Consider the following 22,730-nt stretch of genomic DNA (forward strand, 5'->3'; position numbering starts at 1 on the left):
AGTGAATGGCACGCGCACATATAAAAAACCGCGGGAGGAGGGACCGGAAGTGTTTTTTCAGCATTTGAGTAGAGATTGGAAGCCGAAGCGTCAACACGGATTTTCTTTGGGATAAACGGACAGGGCTGGCTGCAAAAACGGTGATTACACGATATTATTCTTTCCGTTTCCTATTCTGACCCAATCTCAACCGTATTACTCCCCAAAATCGAGTGTTTCCGAAATGGCCCGTTGAAGGTTTGAAGATCTCAAAATGGCCGTCGAGCACCTAGTCAGCTAGCAAAATATAAGGCGATTTTCTTTCAACTTTCTTATTAAAAATGTACGATTAAGTTACGTGTAATGTGTCGACGTTACCCACATTTTAAACCATCCAGTCACCTCCATATGACGTCCCTGCCGTTACATTGTTCAGAGGGTTGATGGTTAAACAACAACAACTCGAGGGTCGTGGACAAATAACTTATGTCGTTTATTTTTGTTGATAGTAATCACTGTTAGTAAATTCGAGGTAATTGAGATATTTTTGCTTCGTGTGCATGTGCAGTTTGGCAACTAAATATAGAAGTTGTCTCGAATGACATAAAACTTGATATGATAGTAATGAAGGCGTCAACGGTTGTCGTTAAAGTGGCTGTAATGCATTCGTGTCGATGTTTATCCCTTCTTAGCAATGCACTTATTTATATGTAAATATATAAATAACCACAATACAGCTTTAAAAGTAAACACTTTCCATAGCCCAGTAATTGAGTGTATTCTTATAATATCCTATGCAGGATACCACATGATACAAAATTGACAATAGAAATATGTGTACCTAAAAATAATTTTATATTCTTTCATTTATGGCCCTGCCCAAGTAACTTCAGTGTCCCATCATTAAAGGGATAACAGTTTCACCCAAAAATGAAAATACTGTCATCATTTACTCAAGCAATTTCATACCTGTATAAATGACTTTGTTCCGCTGAACACAAAGAAATATATTTGGAAGAATGTTAGTAATTTTCAGTTACGGGACTTCATTGACTACCATAGTAGGAAGAATTAAATGGTAGTCTAAGGTGCCGGAGAACTCATTTTTTTCCTAAATTCTTCAAAATATCTCATTATGTGTTCAACTGAACCAAAATATACAATATTTTTTTCCTACTATGGTAGTGGATGATGTCCCAGAACTGAAAGTTGCCAACATTCTTCCAAATATCTTTCTCTGTGTTCACCGGAACAAAGATATTTATACAGGTTTGAAACAACATGAGGGTGAGTAAATGATGACAGATTTTTCATTTTTGGATGAACTATCCCTTTAATAATACACATTTATAAGAAGCACAGAAGTCAACAGCCAATAACTGATAGTCCATATAAGGGCATAAGACATCTTTATATATTTTTTTATTTTAATTTCTAAATTTTGATATAAATTCTTCAAGTATAAATATCAAACTCTTGTGCTTTATGAAAGCATCTTGACATTTTTGTCAACGTGTGTTTTGATGGGTCTACCTGGGAGTTTTATGCGTGGTTTGTTCTCAGATGGTTGAAGTTAAGTGGCTTCAATTGCAGCGGCTCATGAAAATGTGGTCATGTCTGCTTTTAATAATTGAAATATCTTCTTTTTAGAAGAACTGTATGACGTTCTTTATAGAAAAGGGTACAATGCCAAGTAGCGTCAGGTTTTTTAATACCTATGTGATGTCTTATTCATGATCAGATGCCGCACTCCCGACGGTTCCCGTCCTCTGAGAGGGCCAGTCACAGCAGCTACCAGGATCGATATCGGGAGCGGGATCGAGACAGAGAGCGAGGGAGAAAACTTCGACACCGTCGCTCACACTCGTTCTCTTCTAGCAGTGAACATGAGAGGAGAGGGAGGGGACACAGGCTGGAGGGTGGCTATGCACGATCCAGGAGGTATGTTTCATTTTTGGAGAACCTCAACAATGCATAATTTGGAATTGACAAAATTTGTAATGCATATCAATGCTTTTGTTTGTCAATTTAACAGTAATTGCAAATGACAAAGTAATCATCTCAATCTCTGGCACCAAAATGACTTTATCTGTGACTCTGTAAACATGTTGTATAAATAGCATTCCTCCTCTTCGCAGCTACGACAATCGCTCTTCAGACCGCAGGCCATACGACAGACACTATGGCGATAGTTACCGTCGACAGGACCACAGCCGGGAACGGGACAAGGAACACGGAACGCCGCGCAACTACTACTCCCGCGATGCCTCGCCCAGCTACGACTACCGCCGGGGACGCGATCGGGACCACGAGGACTCCTACAGGAGGAAAGGCAGCAGGCGTAAGCACAAACGAAGGCGGCGTAGAACCAGGTCCTATAGCCCATCCTCCTCGGTGAGTACTTCAACACCCGAGCCTGCTATTTCCCTTCCCCAATTCTTTCTTTCTCCACCTCTGCTCTTCTGCTTCTCTTTCTCCATGACACTTTTCTTTTCCACAGCCCCAGGAGTTGGTAAGTATGAACTCCCTTTGTTTTACGTTTTTCTTTTAGTTGACGTTTTGACAGTTTTAATAGTGATAACCGTAAAAGTGTTTCTGGTAATCCTGATGTAGGAATTCTAGGCGTAAATAATAATAATAATTATGATTAATGGCATTTAATTAGTATGGATTACTATTACATGAAGCATCAGTGTTTGTAATATTTATCGCCTAACTCACAATCTTTTTACACACCTTTATACATCTTTCACACAGTCTCGAGATTGTAAAGAAGAAATGATAAATAGTAGTTTCTAAATTTGAGCTGTTTTTATTTGCTTGCACACATTAGAGCAACCTGTTTGTTTTGAGATGTTATGGATTGATGGTTGTGTGATTTGTCAATGCCTTTACTCGTGCTCTTATGAGTAAATGTTGATGCAGGTTGCTTTTTGTGACTCTCTGTCAGTGCTGCTAGGCAGAGGAATGAGGGGAAGTTTGAATGAAAGCAAGAAGGGAGGGGTTAAAATGATTTTTCTTTGACTTGATCCCTTGCACTATATCCCTATCGTTATATATATCTCCTCACGTGGTGTCATACGATTCGCCCAATGACCACCAAATCTACCTACAACAACTACGACACTGCTCGTCGCTGTGGCCACGGCTGCCCCCTCCACTCTCCCCGCTCCGCCCACCTCCCCTCCTCCCTCTGCGGTCGTGACGTGACCTGACCTGTGACCCTGGCCGGGGCCCGAAAGCAGCGGAGTGACAGCGGGACACGGGCACTGTGTGTGAGGGACGACGAGGAAGGTCACCTGATCTGTCGGAGTGGCGACGTCCTACAAGAGAGATGTACACACTGCCACTACTACTCCTCTACTCCTATATCGTAACCTTTCTCCCTATCAGTACCAGCACACAGCAGACACACACAGGGGAGGGCAGGAGGTCATGATCTTGACCGTGGTGATGATGCCGTATGTTCTCCCCTTTTGCCAGAATAGGCAAGGGGGAAAGCATGTTGAATATGTCGTAGATTTCTCTTATTTATTTTTTTCAATGGGGATGGGGGGGTGTTTGATGTGTAGATGATTTGCAGGAATGCTTAGACATGTCCTCGAGGACTTACCTTTTTTTCTTAAATTTTTTGACTAGGTTCCCACTATATATTATTTATTAGGTTGTAAAATCGGAGTTAAGTTCTTGTTTAAGCATTTATTTGACTGCAACAAGACGTGTATCGCTCTTACGTCATTTTGATTAAACTCGTTTAATTTGGCGAAAAATTTCAATCCATCTTAGTTAACGGTAGTTAGAATTGGTTAATGTTCTGTTTTGTAAATCGATTCGTTTTTGAAGCATAGTACATCAGTTTGCCATTAAGGCAGAGTCTGTGTTTCTTTTTTTTTTATGAAGCACAGACTGTTTCAGTGTTTAATTAACGAGTGTGTGTGCGTTTTAATGTTTTTGTTTTTTAGTTTACCTGAACGAATAGCTGTAGTTAGAAATGAGATTTTAGGAAAGCTTTTCGTTGAATTAGATTTTTGATTACATCCACTTTCTAAATACCGTCTTTGCATCTCCTCTCCCCTTTTCTACTTTTCCTCTCTGTGTGTCTCTTAGATGAGATCGTCAGCACTTTGGGTGAGGGCACCTTCGGGAGGGTGATGCAATGTATTGATCATCGCAGGTGAGTGTCGTTACCTAGCAACCAATCAGCAGCATTATTACATAACTGCTGTAGTACAAACTTCAAACCAAAAAATGTTGCATAGCTGTTAAAATACACGTTGTATTTTATGCATATATAGTATGGACTTTACTAGACTAATCCTACAACAGACAAAGAACTCGGTTGTACAGACCCTCTCATTGTGTGAAATGTTTTTGCTTTGTTACAGAGGTGGAGCTCATGTCGCTCTAAAGATCATCAAAAACGTGGAGAAGTACAAAGAAGCAGCACGGCTGGAAATTAACGTACTGGAAAGAATCAATGAAAAGGATCCTGAAAATAACAAGTGAGTTGCACCTGGCTCTTTTAGGGCTGGACGATATGGCCAAAATTTATATTGAAATATATTTCGGTCGAAACTATCATTCCGATAACGATATGAACAATATTACAAAAAGCAAAATGAAAGATTTTTTTTACCTTGTGTAAGTATCAAATATTAGAATCATGTTACCAATAAAAGAGAGGATAACTTCTCTAAATGATTTAAATCCATTAAAAATGTGCATGGGCGTATCTTCAAAGCTCTACTGGGACACAGGCGTCCCATTACCTGCTTTTGACATATTCATCTACTGTAAATTAATCATCTTCATTTATTAATGTCCACTGAGTTTTATGTATGACTTTACTTCCAGTTTTTTTTTTTTTTTGGTCAAAACTTTATACTAGATTTGCCATGCTCTCCTGCAAGTTGACATTAAGAACCATTTAAATTAGTTTCAGTGTCTTTCATACAGTATGCTTCAGTTTCTTAGCCATAAAAAACTATACGAAATTTGTCATTCTGTCCTCAAAATTGAAATTGAGAACTGTTTAAACTTGTTTGTGTTTATTTTCCGACAAAATGTGTATTTAAGACGAAATGAGATTTAACCGCCAGACGAGAAGCACATCGCCGCGTGTCGGAAGCGTACCTTATGTATGCGCGTGCTCGATCAGGTTCCAAGTTTACTCCCGACGCAGGATGGGCCACATTTAACTTTATTTTTATTCAGTTTGAGTTTATTCAGTTTGAGCTGTTTTGAGCTCTTAATCGTTAATCAATGAATATGTAGTGCACGGCTGGATGCTGTAAAAAGGAAACGCAGACCCGTGCAGACATGAATTTCTGCGTGCATACGGTTGATGTCCGGCTGCGTCGCTTTAATAAGCATTAGTAAGTTGCAGATCCGTTTTTGTAAATGAATTTATGTACAAAAATGATTAATGTTAAACTTAAACTATAGGTTTATACTGGGGCACGACGGTGTGCCGTTCCATAACACCATTAGCCGCGGAGCAGAGCAAGGGCTCGGACCCGGACGTGTAATGTATATTGAAATACCGAAAATGTGTTTAAAAATCATATCACCGTTATTGAAATTAATTCTTTCATGATAGATATTGTTATTGAATTATTGTCCAGCCCTAGGCTCTTTGCATAAGACTTTGTCAAATACATGTTTTTTTAAATCTTCAAGTATATGGACTCCAGGCACAAATTAATCTCACAATAGACCAATGACCACTTAACACAAGTCTTAACTCCCCTGTCCTTTCTCAGCTTGTGTGTGCAGATGTTTGACTGGTTCGACTATCACGGCCATATGTGTATCAGTTTTGAGCTACTGGCTCTCAGCACTTTCGACTTCCTCAAAGAAAACAATTACCTGCCCTACCCCATCAGCCAAGTGAGAGACATGGCCTACCAGATCTGCCTGGCTGTCAAATGTAAGTCTAACACACAAATACTCTTCATTATAGACCAGCATTCTGGCTAGACAAAATCTATTTGAAAATGCTGATTTTGATGTTTCTCTCCTTTGCAGTTTTACATGAGAACAAGCTGACACACACAGACCTGAAACCAGAAAATATCCTGTTTGTCAACTCTGATTTTGCAATCACGTACAATGTGGAGAAGGTGATGATGAGTTTTTCATTAGCTTTGAAATAAACCAATAAGTTAATTGGCTAATATTTGGCTTTTTGAAATGAAAACAATCAGTATACTTTCGTTAGTAGATTAAAACAATTAAATATGATGTATGACCTCTATCTGTCTGTCTTTCTCTCTAGAAGCGTGATGAGCGTACTATAAAGAACACAGCAGTGAGGGTGGTGGATTTCGGCAGCGCTACATTTGATCACGAGCACCACAGCACCATTGTCTCTACCCGACACTACAGAGCCCCAGAAGTGATTCTGGGTAAGAATGTTTGTGCTTCCTTGACCAATCGGCATCCTTTATTTTTTATTACATGATTGCAGCTTTTGTTATAGGTGAAGAATGAGTTAATGACTGTAGTAGTGGAGCAGACTACTTTCTTCCTTTCCACTGCAAGATATTTAATTAGAATCAGCTAGAGACACAGTGACTTCATTCAGCAGACTGCTGGGAATATACAAAAGTATGACTGGTTACCATGCAAGCAGATGCCCAGCCTTAATGTGTTACGAGGTGTTCTGTTGATTACATTGAGACTGATTTGGAGTTTGCGTGAATTTGAATCAGATGTTCACCTCTATCTGTTTTCATGTCGGGTTTGTAAAATGTAAGGTCCTTTTTCGATACATTTCTGTTGGTGTTTTTGCTAAATTTGCTACAGAGACTGTGGTGCTGTGTATTCACAGTATTCTAATGCATTACCTGGACATTGCCACTAGATGACTTCCTAGTTCAAAGCCGTTCTCCGAACTGCTCTCTCTCTCTCTTTCAGAGCTGGGTTGGAGTCAGCCGTGTGACGTGTGGAGTATTGGCTGCATTCTCTTTGAATACTACCTCGGCTTTACTCTTTTTCAGGTACAAAGTCTACATCTATAACTGCTTTCTGTTTATTCTCACCACTTATCGAAATCTTGGCAGCAGCTCTACACAGTCATTCTTATGTTTAAGTAGCTTAAGATCAGGTAGAATTCAACCACAAGGTTACAGGTGTCCACACATCCACATTAAAGCACAGCACCTGCCATTCCAACTTTGTATGTGTGATCATTAGAGAGTCACGTTACGTGTGGTCACTCAGTACAGCTCTATATTAGAGGTGCACCGATTGACCGGCCAGAGACCGGAATCGGCCGGTTTTTTCGTATGATCGGCCGGTCAGTCTCACGTCGAAGTATTTTATTGTTATCTTAGACTTTTGTGAGATGAGTACAAAAATGAAAAAGGTAAATTAAGTTATATTTTATTATTTGTACTTCTTTTCAGTCACAGAGTTCTTCAATTTAAGAGTTGTTTGGGAAAGAGAAGATTCTGTAATTTAATGCAGCTTGGAGAACTGCATTTAGGGAAATTTGGGGAAATTGTAACTTTCAATCATTTATTCAATGAAAATAAAAAAAATGTGTATTGAAGAAAAGTTATGGTTTTATATACAGTATACTACTGTCAATTATAGTTTGTGGATAGAAAATCGGAATCGGCAAAAATCGGAATCGGCAGGTTTCACTTTTAATAAAATTGGAAATCGGAATCGGCAAAGAAAATTGCAATCGGTGCATCTCTACTCTATATCTAGGCTGATGGGAACACGTCATTATTTCCAGTAATGTTTAAGAAATTTTCAACCATTCTACTTATTTTTGCTTTAATATTGCAATGCATTGTAATTTATCCATTCTTTAAGCCTTTTTTTTTTGATGACAAATAGTGTTTGGTGCTGATTTTTTTGTGATTTTTCTCAGACGCATGATAATCGGGAGCATTTAGCCATGATGGAGAGGATTTTGGGCCCTGTTCCATCTAGGATGATTCGTAAGACTAGGTAAATTTGTGACTAAGCATCTTATTTAAGCTTTAGTTTCCATGTCATTCATTATAAAATGCTACTCATGCTAAAATACCAAAACAATGATCCCTACCACAGGAAACAGAAATACTTTTATCGTGGACGACTGGACTGGGATGACAACTCCTCAGCAGGTAGATACGTCCGAGAAAACTGCAAACCTTTACGGGTGAGTCAAGCTTGCTGAGGAAGCATATTATTTGAAAATTCGTCTGGAACTGTGGAATACTAAATAGGTGTTTATGTAAATGTGTGAGGGTGTGGTATACTCATGGCTGTTGGATAATTTTCTTTCCCTCTTTCTTACAGAGATATCTTCTCTCTGAAGCTGAAGAGCATCACCAACTCTTTGATCTTATAGAGAGCATGCTGGAGTACGAGCCAGCAAAACGCATCACTCTCGCTGCTTCCCTGAGACATCCCTTTTTCCAGAGCAATGCAACTGCTGCCGAGCAGAGCGCCGGCAAGAGTTGGGAGGGCAATCGTGACATCAGCCGGTGACAAATAAAATGCATTTAGCATCAACCAACGTCTCTTATGCCAAAAAACTTTGAGAACTCGCAAGCCAAGAGAGATGATGTGCAGTTCGACTGACTTTATACAAAGTTCAAGAGAAATCAATTCAAGCAGTTTTGCTGCTGCTGGATCTGCAGGGTTGTACAGCTTGCAACTAATTTCTCAATCTTCCCATAATGTGAGGACACGCTCATGTGCAGCAGAAAAAGTGTTATAAATGATCTCATGAACTGTCAGGCTTTAACCGATATTTGATCGGACGATTCGAGGGATTGTGTAATAGCGGCACCCCAATGAGTAGACGTGAGGTTTATTCTTCCAGTGATCCGCCAGTTGTGGCTAATGATTTTCAACAGTTAAGGGGTTTGAAGTAGGCGCGCTGTTAATGTAACACTCCTTTTATTCTGAAAATAATTGACCGTCATAATAAGAATCACTGTTACAATGTAGTAATTTATTGGGCTGAAACGTTTTGTGCATTTTAGCCCTAAACTGATAAATCATAAATGCATTACAGTACACATACACACACACACTTTATTTTCAATTCAGACCACATAATGGAGCACGCAGTGTTCTGGTGCTCGTTTCCTAAAGAGCACATGTTTACAGTATTTATTTAGGTCTACCCGGACATCTCTTTTTGTGTCTTTGTATAAATGTGTAAATATGAATAAATATGTTGTGACTCTAGAATAAAGGTCCTGTCTGTCTCCGTGTTGTGAACTTGTTTTCACAGCGGCTCCCCAGGCAAAATGTTTTTACGTTCACAAAGATCTTGTCATGTCCTTTCTATGTGGATTGTTGCGTGCATATGATTTTCTTTGCATATGTATCAATATGAATTAAAATGTATAACGCTTAGTTGGACATTTCTGATTTGATTTAACCTGAATTTAGAAAAACTGATGCTTTGTAGTTTGTATTTTATGGAAACTTGTAGTGCCATTGGTCACGTTTTTCTTTAAAGGTGTTCTAAGATGTTTCGAAGCTGGTAGATCATGGCCTCCTGTTCCGGTCATTAATTTGAGTGAATATAAGGGGACCATTTAACTGTAGGCTTATTTTTCATCACCTTTAGTTAAAACACTGACGTTGGGTTAGTAAGCAGATGTTTTTATTTGTCCGGCCCTAAGGACACAAGACCTAAATCCAGTAATTCACAGAGACTGTATTCATTCCTGGCCAAAAGATTTAGAAGGCTATGGCTTAGTGTTGAGGTGATCACTTGCTGTAGAGCTTTCCTAAAACCTTTTGTCTGATCAGACGGCAAGCTTTATTTAGAAGACATCACGTTACTAGAACTTGATCTACTACAGTGATTTAAAGCGTGTGTTGGGACCTGTTGTCAAGTGAATCTGGGAACCGAAACACATTTAACCAACATCACACCTACATACAATTTTTGCAAAAGAAATTGTTATTAGTTCACCATTTCTTGGCTCGAAAAGTTGAATAAACTATAAGGTACGTCAGTGGGCCCTCATCAGGACATGGGACATCGTGATCTTTTCTGTAATGTTGTGGACACAGAAAGCAGAATAAAACCATGAAATGTCCCAAAGCTCTTGAAAAAAACAATCAAACTATGCTTGACTATATTGTTTATTAACAGTGACAGGTTTTAGGTCTGTTTCATAAGATGCAGATTTGTTTTAGTGAGACAGACTGACTTCATTCACAACTTCCTTGTGTGTTACCATCCTCCATCTGTTTTCCCTCCTTCCTATCTGTGAAGGAAAGATTTTGGCCCTTAATCTGTTAAGATCAATATTCATAAAATAGGTGTTTAACTTTTGCCCCAAAACATTTAAAGAAATGTAGTCAGTCAGCCTCACTATGCTACAATATGCTTAAACATATTTGTATTCTCAAAAGCATAGTGTCAATATCGTTCCTCTCTCACATGCCTGTGAAGCTAATGTGCTTATAAAGAATGACGTCATTGGGTGATTAGCTGAGGGCAGATGTACGGAGTGAGACGGGTTTAAAAACATGCAGATCAAGAACACAGTACATCAGCCGATACATCAAGAGTTTGGACGTCAAGACTTTCGGCGATTATTGGGTATATGTGACATTTATAATTTGTAATGCTTGTTGTGCTATTGATCATTTCATTGTGCGTAAAGAATTAAGCATATTTTATTTTATTATTTTAAGTAACTGTATTTACAAGATGAAGATGTTAAATTGTTACACGTATTCTATTCTATAGAGCTACCTGTATATGAGAATGTACATATGGAGAAAGAATGGAGCTTTATTTATTATTTAAAAATTAACCATAAATAAAGATTTAATTTTCAGTTAACAGAGCTAAATGAGAATATACTTTTAAGTTGTGTATGTGTCTTTTCTAGGTTCTGGTGTCAATGCAGCCTGCACATTTATCTATTTATCTTACATTTATTTATTTATTAGGCTGGGATATGGAAATCTGAACATTATTCATTAGGAAATTATTGAAATATCTGAACTGCGTCTTAAAAAAAGCTCCAACATACACAGTGCAGCAGTGATTTAACACTGCTGGGAATAAACGCGCTTAAGAAGAGATGACCTCTGTGGTGAAGAAATCCCTGCGAGCCCCCTTCCGACAGATGACCAGCTGCCTATCAGGGGTTCAGGACGGGTTCAGTCGGAAAAACAAGACGGTCCGGAGGAAGAGCGCGCCCTGTTGCTACGGTCAGACCGCACACGACTCTTCTTGGATAAGGGCCTACCAAGCAGAACTGCACAGGGAAAGGCAAGTGCTAAAGCTGGACAACAATACGCTTCTAAACACATCTTCAAATAAACCACTATTCAACCAATTGGTGATCTTTGACGAAGTTTAAATGCAACTTTTCTTTACAGGAAATTGAGGCAAGTGAAGTTTGCGCAGAAGAGTGCGGAGAGAGCCGCAGACAGAAGTCCACATCGTTTCTCAAAGGTGCGTTTGCCTTTAAGTCAGATTTGTATTTTTCCAGAAACATGGCAGACTAACTTATGGTTTATTTTCAGCCACCTGTACAGAGGACACAAAGCAAGACGGCCACCAAAAATGATGACTCTCTTTTTGGTGCCTTCCAAGGGCTCAGTCTCAACATGGGTGGAGCACAGTCTTCCATGCCAACACCAGCAAGTGCAGATCAATGTAAAGTCATGTGATGACAGAAGATAATTCAAATGACTGTAAATCTGATCACGTGACATCTTTGATCATCCTCGTCCAGTTTCTCACCTTATCCTTTATTATTGTTATATTGCAAACTTAAGTCCTACCAAGGCTGTTGAAGTGACATTTATTTAATGTATCTACAGGTAGTTCTTTGATTCATATATATTGATTCATATATCTTTTTCAATGTATACAAAAGTATGTGATTTATAAGCATTTTTACCTTTTTGTAAACTTTTGTTATTTATAAATGTTTTGAGTTTAAGGATCAAACTTTGAATTTGTTTTTACTGAAGTTAAACTACAATAGCACACGGCTCGTCCTATGTGTAGGATATACGGATAACAAGTAGGCCATGTGTTTAATTATTTTCATCAAGGTAAAGCATCTGACTTATGCACGGATCTGGCAACACGATATCCGGCACTTTGGAGAATTGATGGGGTCGAAACAAGACACCAAATCTAAGAGACACATACTCAACTGTAGGCCGACATCATGATGCGAGTGATCATAGGGGACTGCACAAGTACAGAAGTACACCAAACCCGAATCCACATATTCTGGAACAATAATGCTTAAATCCTCCGGTATCCCATTTTGATTTTATTTCCTCTCAAAACAACAAGGTAATATAAACATGAACAATGTTATTTAACCTTGAAATTATTATTCATATTTGAGTTAAATAGATCATATTAAAGTGATAGTTCACCAAAAAATCATATCTTGTCATTTCAAACCTGTATGACTTTCTTCCTTCTGCAGAACACAAAAGAAGATATTTTGCAATGCAAGTGAATGGGGTCCAGTTAAAAACATTTTTCAAAATATCTTCTTTCGTGTTCTGCAGAAGAAAGAAAGTCATACAGGTTTGAAATAACAAAAGGGTGAGTAAATGGTAACAGAATATTTATTTCCATAGCTACATTATGCATATTCATGTAGCTGAAAAATTCTGAAATAAAACCTAAATAACTATTTTTTAAAAGTTTGTATTATATTTATTGAAATATATTTATCAAATAACTTTTTTTAATATTTGAGTTAAATGTATCATATTAATTACTTAATCAAAACAAACACATATAGAATATTAAAATGTTCAATTGTTGCATATTCATGTAGCTAAAAAACTCTTAAATAAATAAAAAATCGTAATATTTGATTATATTAATTACATTAGGCTAATATAATTAAATATATGAATGATGCATATTTATGTACCTAAGAAATCTGAAATAAAACTTATATAAAAAATATATATATTGATTATATTTCTATTTATTAAAATTATTCATATTTGAGTTAAATAGATCATATTAACTATTCAATCAACATAAAACATATACTGTTAAAATGGTCACATGTAGCATATTCATGTAGCAAAAAAATCATAAATGACACCTTAAATAAATAACGTGTTATATATTTCATATTTGAGTCAATTTGATCATATTAATTACATTAATATAATGAACCATAAACATTTTGCGTAATCGTGTCTCTAAAAAAATCTAAAGTCATATCTAAACTCTAAAAAATAGATCTTAAGACAAAATTCTGATTGATTTGGTGTTTTTAAAGTGATTGAATCAACAATCTGCTGCACACTCGGTGACGCACGCACGCACAGCGCGCTCAGGTAAATACACTTGCGCGCCCCCAGCGTATTCCGTGTCCTCCAGCACAGGTTGACCCCTCCCATTTCCTCCCAGCTGGGCCGCAAAGGTGTGACGTTCTGTTCCCCTACCTGTGTTCATACAGACGGCTTGTGGAACAGATAACACGCAGGTGTCAGCAGAGAGGGAGATAAGGACAGCGCCTGCTGTAAAGAATCCGATTATATACTCAGATCCCTGCGGGTTTATCTCGTTCCTTGTGCAAGAACTGACGCCTAATTTGGCGGTGCTCTTATAACGGGACTAGTACTGCCGATGAGGTTTTCTCAGCGCGTGCCATATTAAATATACGAGAAGCGGATAAGTGGAAATCTTATTGACAATAAATGCACTTATTCCCAGAGGAACTTTACAAGGGCGGATTAATTGCGCAGTGGAGGTGTCAGCTGGATTCATCTGTACTTGGACGTTTTGACGTCGCGCTGGATTCTGGGATTTCCGTTTGCTTTTGCTTATGGTAGGGCCTAAACAAATACATACATATAGTGGCTTTTTGAAAGTGGAAGCAAAATGTAATATTCTTAAGAAGTAAGTTATTCATATAAATGTAACCCTTCAAGCCCTTACGAAAATTAACCATGGTTTAAAAACGATAAACCACACAAAACAAACATGGTTAATTTTCGTAAGGGAGTATTGTTAACGTTGTATTGTAAAAACTTTGGACTTTGTCAGAAGGCAACTTTTATGATAAATATACTTTGCTTTTACATACACAACATCAGGATTAAATCTCATTTGGAAAATAATTATGGCGTCCTCATTCATCTATTTTTAAGATTCTGGACAATACGTCTGAACAACCGCATTGACCTCACGCCCAAAATAATGGATGGTGATGGAAACCCTTCCAACGGTGCCTCCAGACGTAGCACCAGGGGTCGGTTCTCCCTATCCAGCTGGCGTTCCTCGCCGAAGACTATCGTACGGGAGGAACGCGGTGGAGAGGAGGTGAACAAAAGGCTGCTTTACATTGTCAACCATCACCCGGACCAAACAGACTCTGTGACCCATCCCGCCTCCAAATCTCTTGAGGTTACGGCGCGTTTAGATGGATCCACCACCACGGTGACCTCGTCCCCTCCACCCAGCCTCCACAAATCCATGTGTGAGTCACCGGGGCCTGCTCGGTCCCCTCTGCCGTGCAAATCGGAGGAAAGGGTCTACGCCGACCACTCCACGTTTCTCCAGAGACAGTTCGGCTCCATGCTGCAGCCAGGGGTGAACAAGTTCTCGCTGCGAATGTTTGGCAGCGCAAAGGGTGTAGCAGACGAGCAGGAAAGGATCAAGGCGTTTGGGATGTGGATTATACATCCATATAGTGACTTCAGGTGAGTGACGCAAGGGAAGGGGAAAATATGACTAGGCAGTATGAGGGATGTTGTTTGCAGAGGTGGGAATTGAGTTAAAGGGATAGTTCACCTTCAAGTAAAAATTGTTTATCATTTATTCATCCTCATGCCGTTCAAAACCTGTATATGATTCTTTCTTCTGTGGAACACAAAAAAAGGTATTTTGAGAAATGTATTCTTTTGTGTTCTGCAGAAGAAAGAAAGTCATACAGTTTTAAAATAACACGAGGATGAGTAAAAAAAAATTTGGGTGAACTTTCCCTTGAAGCAGTGAATGTCACTGTATATTCTTCACTGCTGTAAAAACACATTGGTTTCATTGCTATCAATAACTACAACAAACACTTGAGCCCAAAATCTGACCCTTAAAGCACAAACCTTTCAATCACCACAGCAGAGAACAATGATATACAGGCATCCCATTACACCCCTTTCCCTTATAGAGTTACCATTAGCCAGAAAGACCATCAAAGACGCTCGGACCCACTCGGTTACAGCGTGTCCGGTTGATGTTGTCCTTTTGTTTGAAATAAGTGCGGAGCGAAAGCAGCAAGATGCAGAGACATTAAACGGAAAGCAAGACGGGACCTGGAATCGGATCTCAATCTCTACACCGCATCAGAGCCACAGAAGAGAAAGCAGTTCATTTGATTGTCATGTTTGCATGGAGTCATTGTTTTGCATAAGTCGACCTGAAACCAAAACCAACATATTTGGATCTCTGTTTCAGTCTGTAGAATCGTCATTAAAAAGTAGGGATGCACCGAATGTTCGGCCACCGAAAATGTAGCAAAAAACGCAAGTTCGGTGTTCGGCCGAATATGTGAAATGGCCGAATAAATTTTACCGAACATGACACGTGATACGATCAAGCAGCAACCAACGCAGAGAGAGAGAGAGAGAGAGAGACACGCGTGCACTTTATTACTGCCGCAAACATTTTGCCACGTGTGTGGAGCATTTTAAAGTGTCAGAGAAAGCACGGGACTTGCCGCACAGAAGTAAATTTCCGAATGAAAGCGTCTTTACCGGTCGGTAACTTTACTTCAGACGGAAGCGGGCTGTCTGACAGTAGCCCTGCCGCTCGCGACATCCTTTGACATCATACAGTGGTCGCGTGCACACAGTTCCCTGTACTAAACAACTTGTCAAAGTATGTTCTGTGCACCTTCTGAGAGAACAGTCAGCTTTTGTGGGCGGAGTTTGGAGGAGAGACGTGAACTGAAATGGTTGTCAGTCAGCATCAGTCAGAATTGCTTGCATTGGATGTTTTTTTTTTCTTTAAAACTTTTTGCAATGTAGCCTATAATAATCCAACAGTTTTCTTTTATTAGTATTTTTAGCTTATAGGCCTAATGTTGAATGACAGTTTTTAATGAAGTGTTTTGTTGTACAAGAGTAACTTACATTACATTCTTTTAGCAGTCAGTTATAGGCCTAATTAATATAGGCTATTCATGAAGGGAGAGGGCTCAATCTTTTGTTTGAATTTACTTTGTTTTGCTCAATTTTATATTAAGTTGTATTGTATTTTATTGAAAAGCAAGACAAATTATAAAAAGCACATTTTGACTATTCAGTTTGTGCAATAGTGAAAACAATGGCTTAATAAATAGAAGAAATGTAAAAAACCATGTTCGGTGTTCGGTATTATTCGGCCTTCGGCCAAGTGTTTCACATCAAGAATTTTCGTTTCGGTGCAGTCTTTAGTGAAAGCAATGATCATGATCATTATGTGTTATGCTGTGCAACCATAGATGGTTGGGAAGTGACATTGCAAAACTGAAGGCTTTCACAGCATTAGGAGACACTGTCTGACACTGGTTGTCTGTGCAACCTGTAATCTTTGAAATGTAATTGGCCTTCCTAGGGGTCAAATGGCAGGCGAAACATATAAAAAAGTAATTGGCTTGTAAGTTCATATAGAAGCTATTCTCGTAGTAGGTCAAAGGTCACCAGACACCTCACGTTGACTGACGCTCGCTTTGGAACATATGATCGCATGTGGAAACCTCAAACCGGCGAGCGCATGTACCTCGCTTGCTGCCCTGAAGATACTGTGTCCAGTTGAAAAAGTCGCATACAGTACATTTAAAATTCTCTGTTACCACTTCAGTAATTGCATTCTCTGTGAACATGGAGTTGTTTGACGTGAATGGTCATGGAATACTGTAACTAACGACGAAATGAAACTTTATGTTGGTGAAGATTTAAATGTGCGACATACATTACCAGGTGTGCTTTACAGAGTCACGTATGTTTCTCAGAAAACAATCTTTTATTCATCAGCGCACGTCTGGAGTTGCTATTGGACGGCGGCTTGTTAAATTACACAGTTGATCACCCCAGAGTGACTGTGACGTAACTTTCTCAAAGACAAAAATGGTGGTATCTTAAAGACTGTCTCTTGAAATCTTCAAACCTGCAACCATTGGCTTCCCAGTCTAGATCTTTAAACCACTAGCAAAATTAAGATGGTTTAGTCTGTTTTTTACATTATAAGACTCTCTATCGCCATCTCTGTTTAAAAGCTGAAGGTTACTTTATGTACTTTGTTTATGTTGGTTGAACGTCAGTTTGTAACCAAGACAAAATTTAAATCATACAGTATGTGTAGTATTAACACAATGTCAATAATCATGTTTTTTTTTTAAATCCTCATTTTTGTCAATACTGTTATATTGTGACACGCCTAATCAGAATGTGTTCATTGATCCTTCTAAAATGATTTCCCAACAGGTTTTATTGGGACTTGGTGATGCTTTGCCTGATGATGGGCAATCTTATCATTCTGCCATGGGGCATCACCTTCTTCGAGGATCAGAACACGCTGCCCTGGATCACTTTTAATGTGGCCTCCGACACTCTCTTCCTAGCGGACCTCGTCTTCAACTTTAGGACTGGCATCATGGAAGGGGACAACTCCGAGATCATCCTGGATCCGGATGTGATCCGTCGCCGCTACCTGCGTGGCTGGTTTCTGGTGGACCTCATCTCTTCCATCCCGGTGGACTACATCTTCCTGATTGTGGATATAGAAGCTCGGCTCGAGGCGGCGGAGGTGTACCGCACCGCCAGGGCATTGCGCATTGTACGCTTCACCAAGATCCTCAGTCTGCTCCGATTACTGCGCTTGTCAAGACTTATACGTTACATTCATCAGTGGGAGGAGGTGAGTGATGAAGAGCTAGAGATGAGTACGAGATAACAATAAAGATCAAGGCGAATACATATAGAAATTGTAAAGGATGTAAAGCAGATCATTTAAAGGGACATGATATATTGCACAGTGGCAAAAGGGAGGCAAATTCTGACTGATTTTTTACAGATATTCCATATGACCTATGACCTGGCCAGTGCGGTGGTTCGCATTGTGAATCTGATCGGAATGATGTTGTTACTGTGTCATTGGGACGGCTGCTTTCAGTTCATGGTGCCCATGTTGCAAGACTTTCCTCCAGACTGCTGGGTCTCCAAAAACAACATGGTGGTATGTGAGAGAAACGTGTTAGCGGATGAAAGTTTCTGCGATGCACTTGAAGCGCTAAAACCATAATCCTTTAAATCTGAGCTGTGTCAGTTCTAATCTCATTACTCCAACGTTCCACTTTTCATAGCTGTACAATCTAAAAAGTGACACTAACAGTCTGTCCTCTACCAGAACTCTACATGGGACGTCCAGTACTCGTATGCCCTCTTTATGGCCATGAGCCACATGCTGTGTATTGGGTACGGAGCCCAGGCCCCCGAGGGGCCGACTGACGTCTGGCTCACCATGATCAGCATGATCATTGGTGCCACCTGTTATGCCATGTTCCTGGGCAATGCCACCAACCTGGTGCAATCACTGGATGCCTCCCATCGACAGTACCAGGAGAAGGTTTATATTAGCTGCTTTGCTGACTGATTCTCTGTAGACATCTACTGTATAAGATGTTGGTTTTGTTGACCTTTGTACTGTTTGTTTATTGCAGTATAAGCAGGTGGAGCAGTACATGTCCTTCCAGAAGCTGCCTGCTGATATGAGACAGAGGATTCATGATTATTACGAGCATCGCTTCCAGGGCAAGATGTTTGATGAGGAGAATATTCTCGGAGAGCTCAGCGATCCACTCAAAGAGGTTTTTTATATGCTTCTGCATGCTTTGCTTTGATAATAGATGTGTTTGACAGTTATGACCGCGTTTTGCCTTTTTTTGTTGCGTCTCGTGCATGACGCTGTGTCAAGTTGAAAGATTTGAACTTTTACGCACAGAGCATCTCTTCAAAGTCGGTTTCACAGCAGTGGACCAATCACAAGGCTATTAATGTTGAACATAGGCTAAACCGATTGCCGATAGTGTGAAAAATCGCCTCTATTGACCGATACCGATCATTGGCCAATATATCGGTGCATCTCTCGAATTTCATGATCTCTCACTTAGGCCTATAGTTGAAGCTGCAATCTGTAACTTCCCTCTCTATCGCCATCTCTGTTTCAAACATGAAATTGCAGGTTACTTTACCTACTTATCTTTGTGTTGGTAAACATTCCGACCCAACAGCTCAAATGATAAATGATTATTATTAGTTCTGAACACAAATGTTTTGTGTACTCGTTCAATAACTGTTTTTTTTGTTCATTTTTAACCCCAATATGAACAATGTACCAATCATTTCATAATCTGAATTTCTTAATGTATGCTAAATGGGATGCGTTTAGAAAATGGTGTAACACTAATCCTAATCCATCTCATATTGTGTGTTTGACCTGCAGGACATTGTGAACTATAACTGCCGTGGACTTGTGGCCAACATGCCGCTTTTCGCGAATGCTGACCCTCATTTCGTCACGGTGCTGTTGACAAAGTTACGCTTCGAGGTCTTTCAGCCAGGTGACATGGTCATTCGCGAAGGGTCGCTCGGTCGGAAAATGTATTTCATTCAGCATGGCTGTGTCAGCGTGATCACACATGACAGTAAAGAGAAGCAACTTAATGATGGCTGTTACTTCGGGGGTGAGTGTGATCTGATGAATTGCTTGTAGTGTAAAGTTTGCTCATGCAATGATGATACTTTATATTTTTCAATGGTTAATAATGTTGCATCTAAAAAGTACTGACAATTATTAAAAAAAAACCATTCATACTTTGTGAAGGGCATAATAGTACCTCTTTAAGCACTCATAAACATCCAGACTTTTAAATGTAATGTAAAATCTGTTCTTTTGTTTTTAAGAGATATGTTTGCTGACCCGTGGACGTCGTACAGCGAGCGTCAGAGCTGAGACCTACTGCAGACTTTATTCTCTCAGTGTGGACAGCTTTAATGAGGTTTTGGAGGAGCATCCATTAATGAGGAGAGCATTCGAGAGTGTGGCCTTGGACTGCCTGGTCCGAGAAGGAAATGGTTTTGTGAACTCTCCCAAAGCCACGGAGGACGACGGAGACTGACATATTCTTTGCATGATCCCTTTCGTTCACCTCCGTGACCCTTCACTTACCAGAGATCTAACAGACAAGATTAACGTAGATCGACGCGGAGAAAAGTGTTCATGTAAACATATTTGTGATGCCTTGACATTAATGACGTTGTACAGTTGCAGTATGGTGTCATTTATATAATTGAATTATTTTTATAATCTTAATAATTTCATGTCTAGGAATATACATTTAAGCAGGCTTTTAGTTTTAATGATGCCTAGTTGGTGATTCTAGAGCTGCTGGATCCATTAAATACTTTTCCTTCAGGTAATGAGCTAGCAGAGACTTTGTTCAACGTGGTAAAATATCTATGCAGAAATCTATTATGAGACTAAATGAGTCGTAGACATGCAACATGCTCAGGAATCATGCAATGTAAATGAATTTATTTACTCTTTAACCCAGCAATAGCTTAAAGTAATCGTATTTTTGGTCGGTTAGCCCTGATAATTTTCCCCCTTAACAAATTTGCATTGAGCAAAATGACCCATAGCCCTTCAACTGATCAATGCATCAGAATAAAACAGCCACCAGACTAAAACAGTGTTCAGTTCTGGATGATTGTCATATTGCTGGTCATACGTCTTTAGATTAATGCCTGGTGGACGTAACCAAATAATCACATCAAGATGATAAGACATGAGATATTCTCATGAGATCTCATAGTGAGGTGACAGGTGTGTAACTGCTATCCTGATTGAGCACTTATGAATAATGTAAGAATTATATTATGAAAAGGCCTTACTAAGCTGGGACAGTCTGCCCAGTGTCGTCTTGAAATAAGTATTAAACAACATGACTCACATAATCACAGATTAAACTCATTTCAGTCTGCCCCGACTCGTAGGTCACAATCAGTCCTCATGGAAAAAGCCTTCTGTTGTACTTTTAAGGAAAATACGTTCGATCAAGAACTATTTTTTTTAAATCATTTTTGTTATCCATGTTGTTGCCCTACATACATAATAATAATTATAATAATGGGATGCATGTTGAGTATTACAAAGTAGTTGGGATTAAAAGCACAATGTATATGTAAACGGATGTGATTGGAAATGTAACACGCATTTTTGTTTTGTTTTGTTTTGTAAATTGTCTGAATGTAAATGTTAAATTCAACTATAATATTGTAATCCTGTTGTTCACAGGTAGCAACAGTTCACAGAGATGGAGTAACTGCACTGCACTTTTTACGTGTCTGTTGTCACCTGTATAGTGAAATTGTTACCACTAGGTGGCCACAAAGATTTTATTCTTACTAGAACATCTTATTCTAAATTATGCAATAATATTAACTGTAGCATGCTGTCACTGTATATGGTTGTACATAACAGTGTGGTAGAGTTCAGTTCACATTCTGTATGCTTCATGTGACCACTTACACAACAACTGCTTTATTATTTGCCTGAAAGAACAATTTATTGAATTGCTTTTCATACTAAATAAAACTAAACTTCAAACTAAATAGTCTTGTGTTGTGATATTATGCACTAAACATATACATTGTACACATAATTTTGTAAGATGGCCAAATAAATAATACAATGTTGATTGGTCAGGTAGGTCATATGCCAATATAATGACATTTTACATAAACCAGAAAATGTCAAAATTGAAAAAAGAAAAAAGTTTGTATTGTAAATGACTTGCAATACGGTGACTGTAACATCCATGTAGATAACGATACAGATGCCTTAAGAACGGCTTTCAAAGACACTCTTAACTCCATGGGCGCTAGTCAACATGTGTCTGGACCAGTGTTGGGTGTAACTAGTTACTAAGTAATTAGTTACTGTAATTGAATTACTTTTCCCTTGAAAAAGTAAAGTAAGGGATTACTCTTATTTTTTCTGTAATTTAATTACAGTTACTTCTGATGTAATTAAACTAAATACTTTGTGTAATATGTGTGTGCAATAGCGGAATTGACATCAAAATTCAAAGTCTAACTTTAAAATCCGTGCTTTAATGTATAATTCTCACATTTGTAATACTTTGGTCAGTTAATAATACTACTTTATGTAGTTTAATATTATTTATTTGAATGAATTAAATAAGCCGTTTCATGTCTATCCTTCAATCACTTAACTAATCAAGGTTGATGTAGGATATAGAAAGTAATTAGTAATAAGTAACTAAATACTTTTTGGAGAGAGTAATTTATACAGTAATCTAATTACACTATTGAATATGTAATTAGTAACTAGTAATTAATTACTTTTCTGAGTAACTTACCCAACACTGGTCTGGACCCACTCACCTTCGTAATCATACTTTAGATTTAATACTGTCTTACGGTATAAATGTGGACGATGTTAAAATCCTTCGCAGAGTGAAGACATTTCTTTTTAAAAAATTATAACAATGCAATCAGAAGTGAAACCCGCTGAACAAACTAAATACAGCGCCCCTAAGGAGAAAATGCAATTATTTTATACCGTAGATCACGATGAGCTGTCTAAAATCATTAGATCATCTAAGTCAACAACATGCATGCTAGACCTTATACCTACAAATCTACTGAAAGAGATGCTCCCAGAAATTATAGATCCTATTCTTGGTATTATTAACTCATCTCTGACATTA

The 22,730-nt window shown here is 38.7% G+C and overlaps 3 protein-coding genes across 4 annotated transcripts; all 3 read left to right on the plus strand.

Moving 5' to 3' along the window:
• Positions 1–18: 18 nt before the first annotated feature.
• clk2a (CDC-like kinase 2a) lies at positions 19–9,197 on the plus strand. 2 transcript variants are annotated; one of them, XM_057355083.1, is made up of 13 exons: positions 19–140; positions 1,721–1,920; positions 2,118–2,373; positions 3,225–3,315; positions 4,087–4,153; positions 4,365–4,481; positions 5,742–5,908; positions 6,007–6,101; positions 6,257–6,386; positions 6,898–6,980; positions 7,865–7,944; positions 8,047–8,137; positions 8,278–9,197. In XM_057355083.1, the coding sequence occupies exons 2-13, from the start codon at positions 1,721–1,723 to the stop codon at positions 8,467–8,469; spliced, it is 1,569 nt and encodes a 522-aa protein (XP_057211066.1). In that variant the 5' UTR covers positions 19–140; the 3' UTR covers positions 8,470–9,197. The 2 variants fall into 2 exon arrangements, with proteins under 2 accessions (XP_057211066.1, XP_057211068.1); XM_057355085.1 differs by lacking the exons at positions 19–140; positions 1,721–1,920; positions 3,225–3,315 and having other exon boundaries at positions 2,267–2,373.
• Positions 9,198–9,324: 127 nt separating this feature from the next.
• On the plus strand, positions 9,325–12,722 carry si:ch211-81a5.8 (uncharacterized protein LOC560648 homolog). Its single transcript, XM_057355086.1, has 4 exons — positions 9,325–10,552; positions 10,848–11,233; positions 11,344–11,419; positions 11,491–12,722. Exons 2-4 carry the CDS (start codon positions 11,043–11,045, stop codon positions 11,635–11,637), a joined length of 414 nt encoding a protein of 137 aa, XP_057211069.1. The 5' UTR covers positions 9,325–10,552; positions 10,848–11,042; the 3' UTR covers positions 11,638–12,722.
• Positions 12,723–13,261: 539 nt separating this feature from the next.
• hcn3 (hyperpolarization activated cyclic nucleotide-gated potassium channel 3) lies at positions 13,262–21,583 on the plus strand. The gene is made up of 8 exons (XM_057354820.1): positions 13,262–13,787; positions 14,110–14,661; positions 17,422–17,854; positions 18,011–18,172; positions 18,344–18,562; positions 18,657–18,803; positions 19,439–19,679; positions 19,900–21,583. Exons 2-8 carry the CDS (start codon positions 14,159–14,161, stop codon positions 20,112–20,114), a joined length of 1,920 nt encoding a protein of 639 aa, XP_057210803.1. The 5' UTR covers positions 13,262–13,787; positions 14,110–14,158; the 3' UTR covers positions 20,115–21,583.
• The last annotated feature ends 1,147 nt before the right edge of the window (positions 21,584–22,730 follow it).

This window comes from Triplophysa rosa, linkage group LG16, assembly GCF_024868665.1.
Source record: "Triplophysa rosa linkage group LG16, Trosa_1v2, whole genome shotgun sequence".
Classification (NCBI taxonomy): Eukaryota; Metazoa; Chordata; class Actinopteri; order Cypriniformes; family Nemacheilidae; genus Triplophysa; species Triplophysa rosa.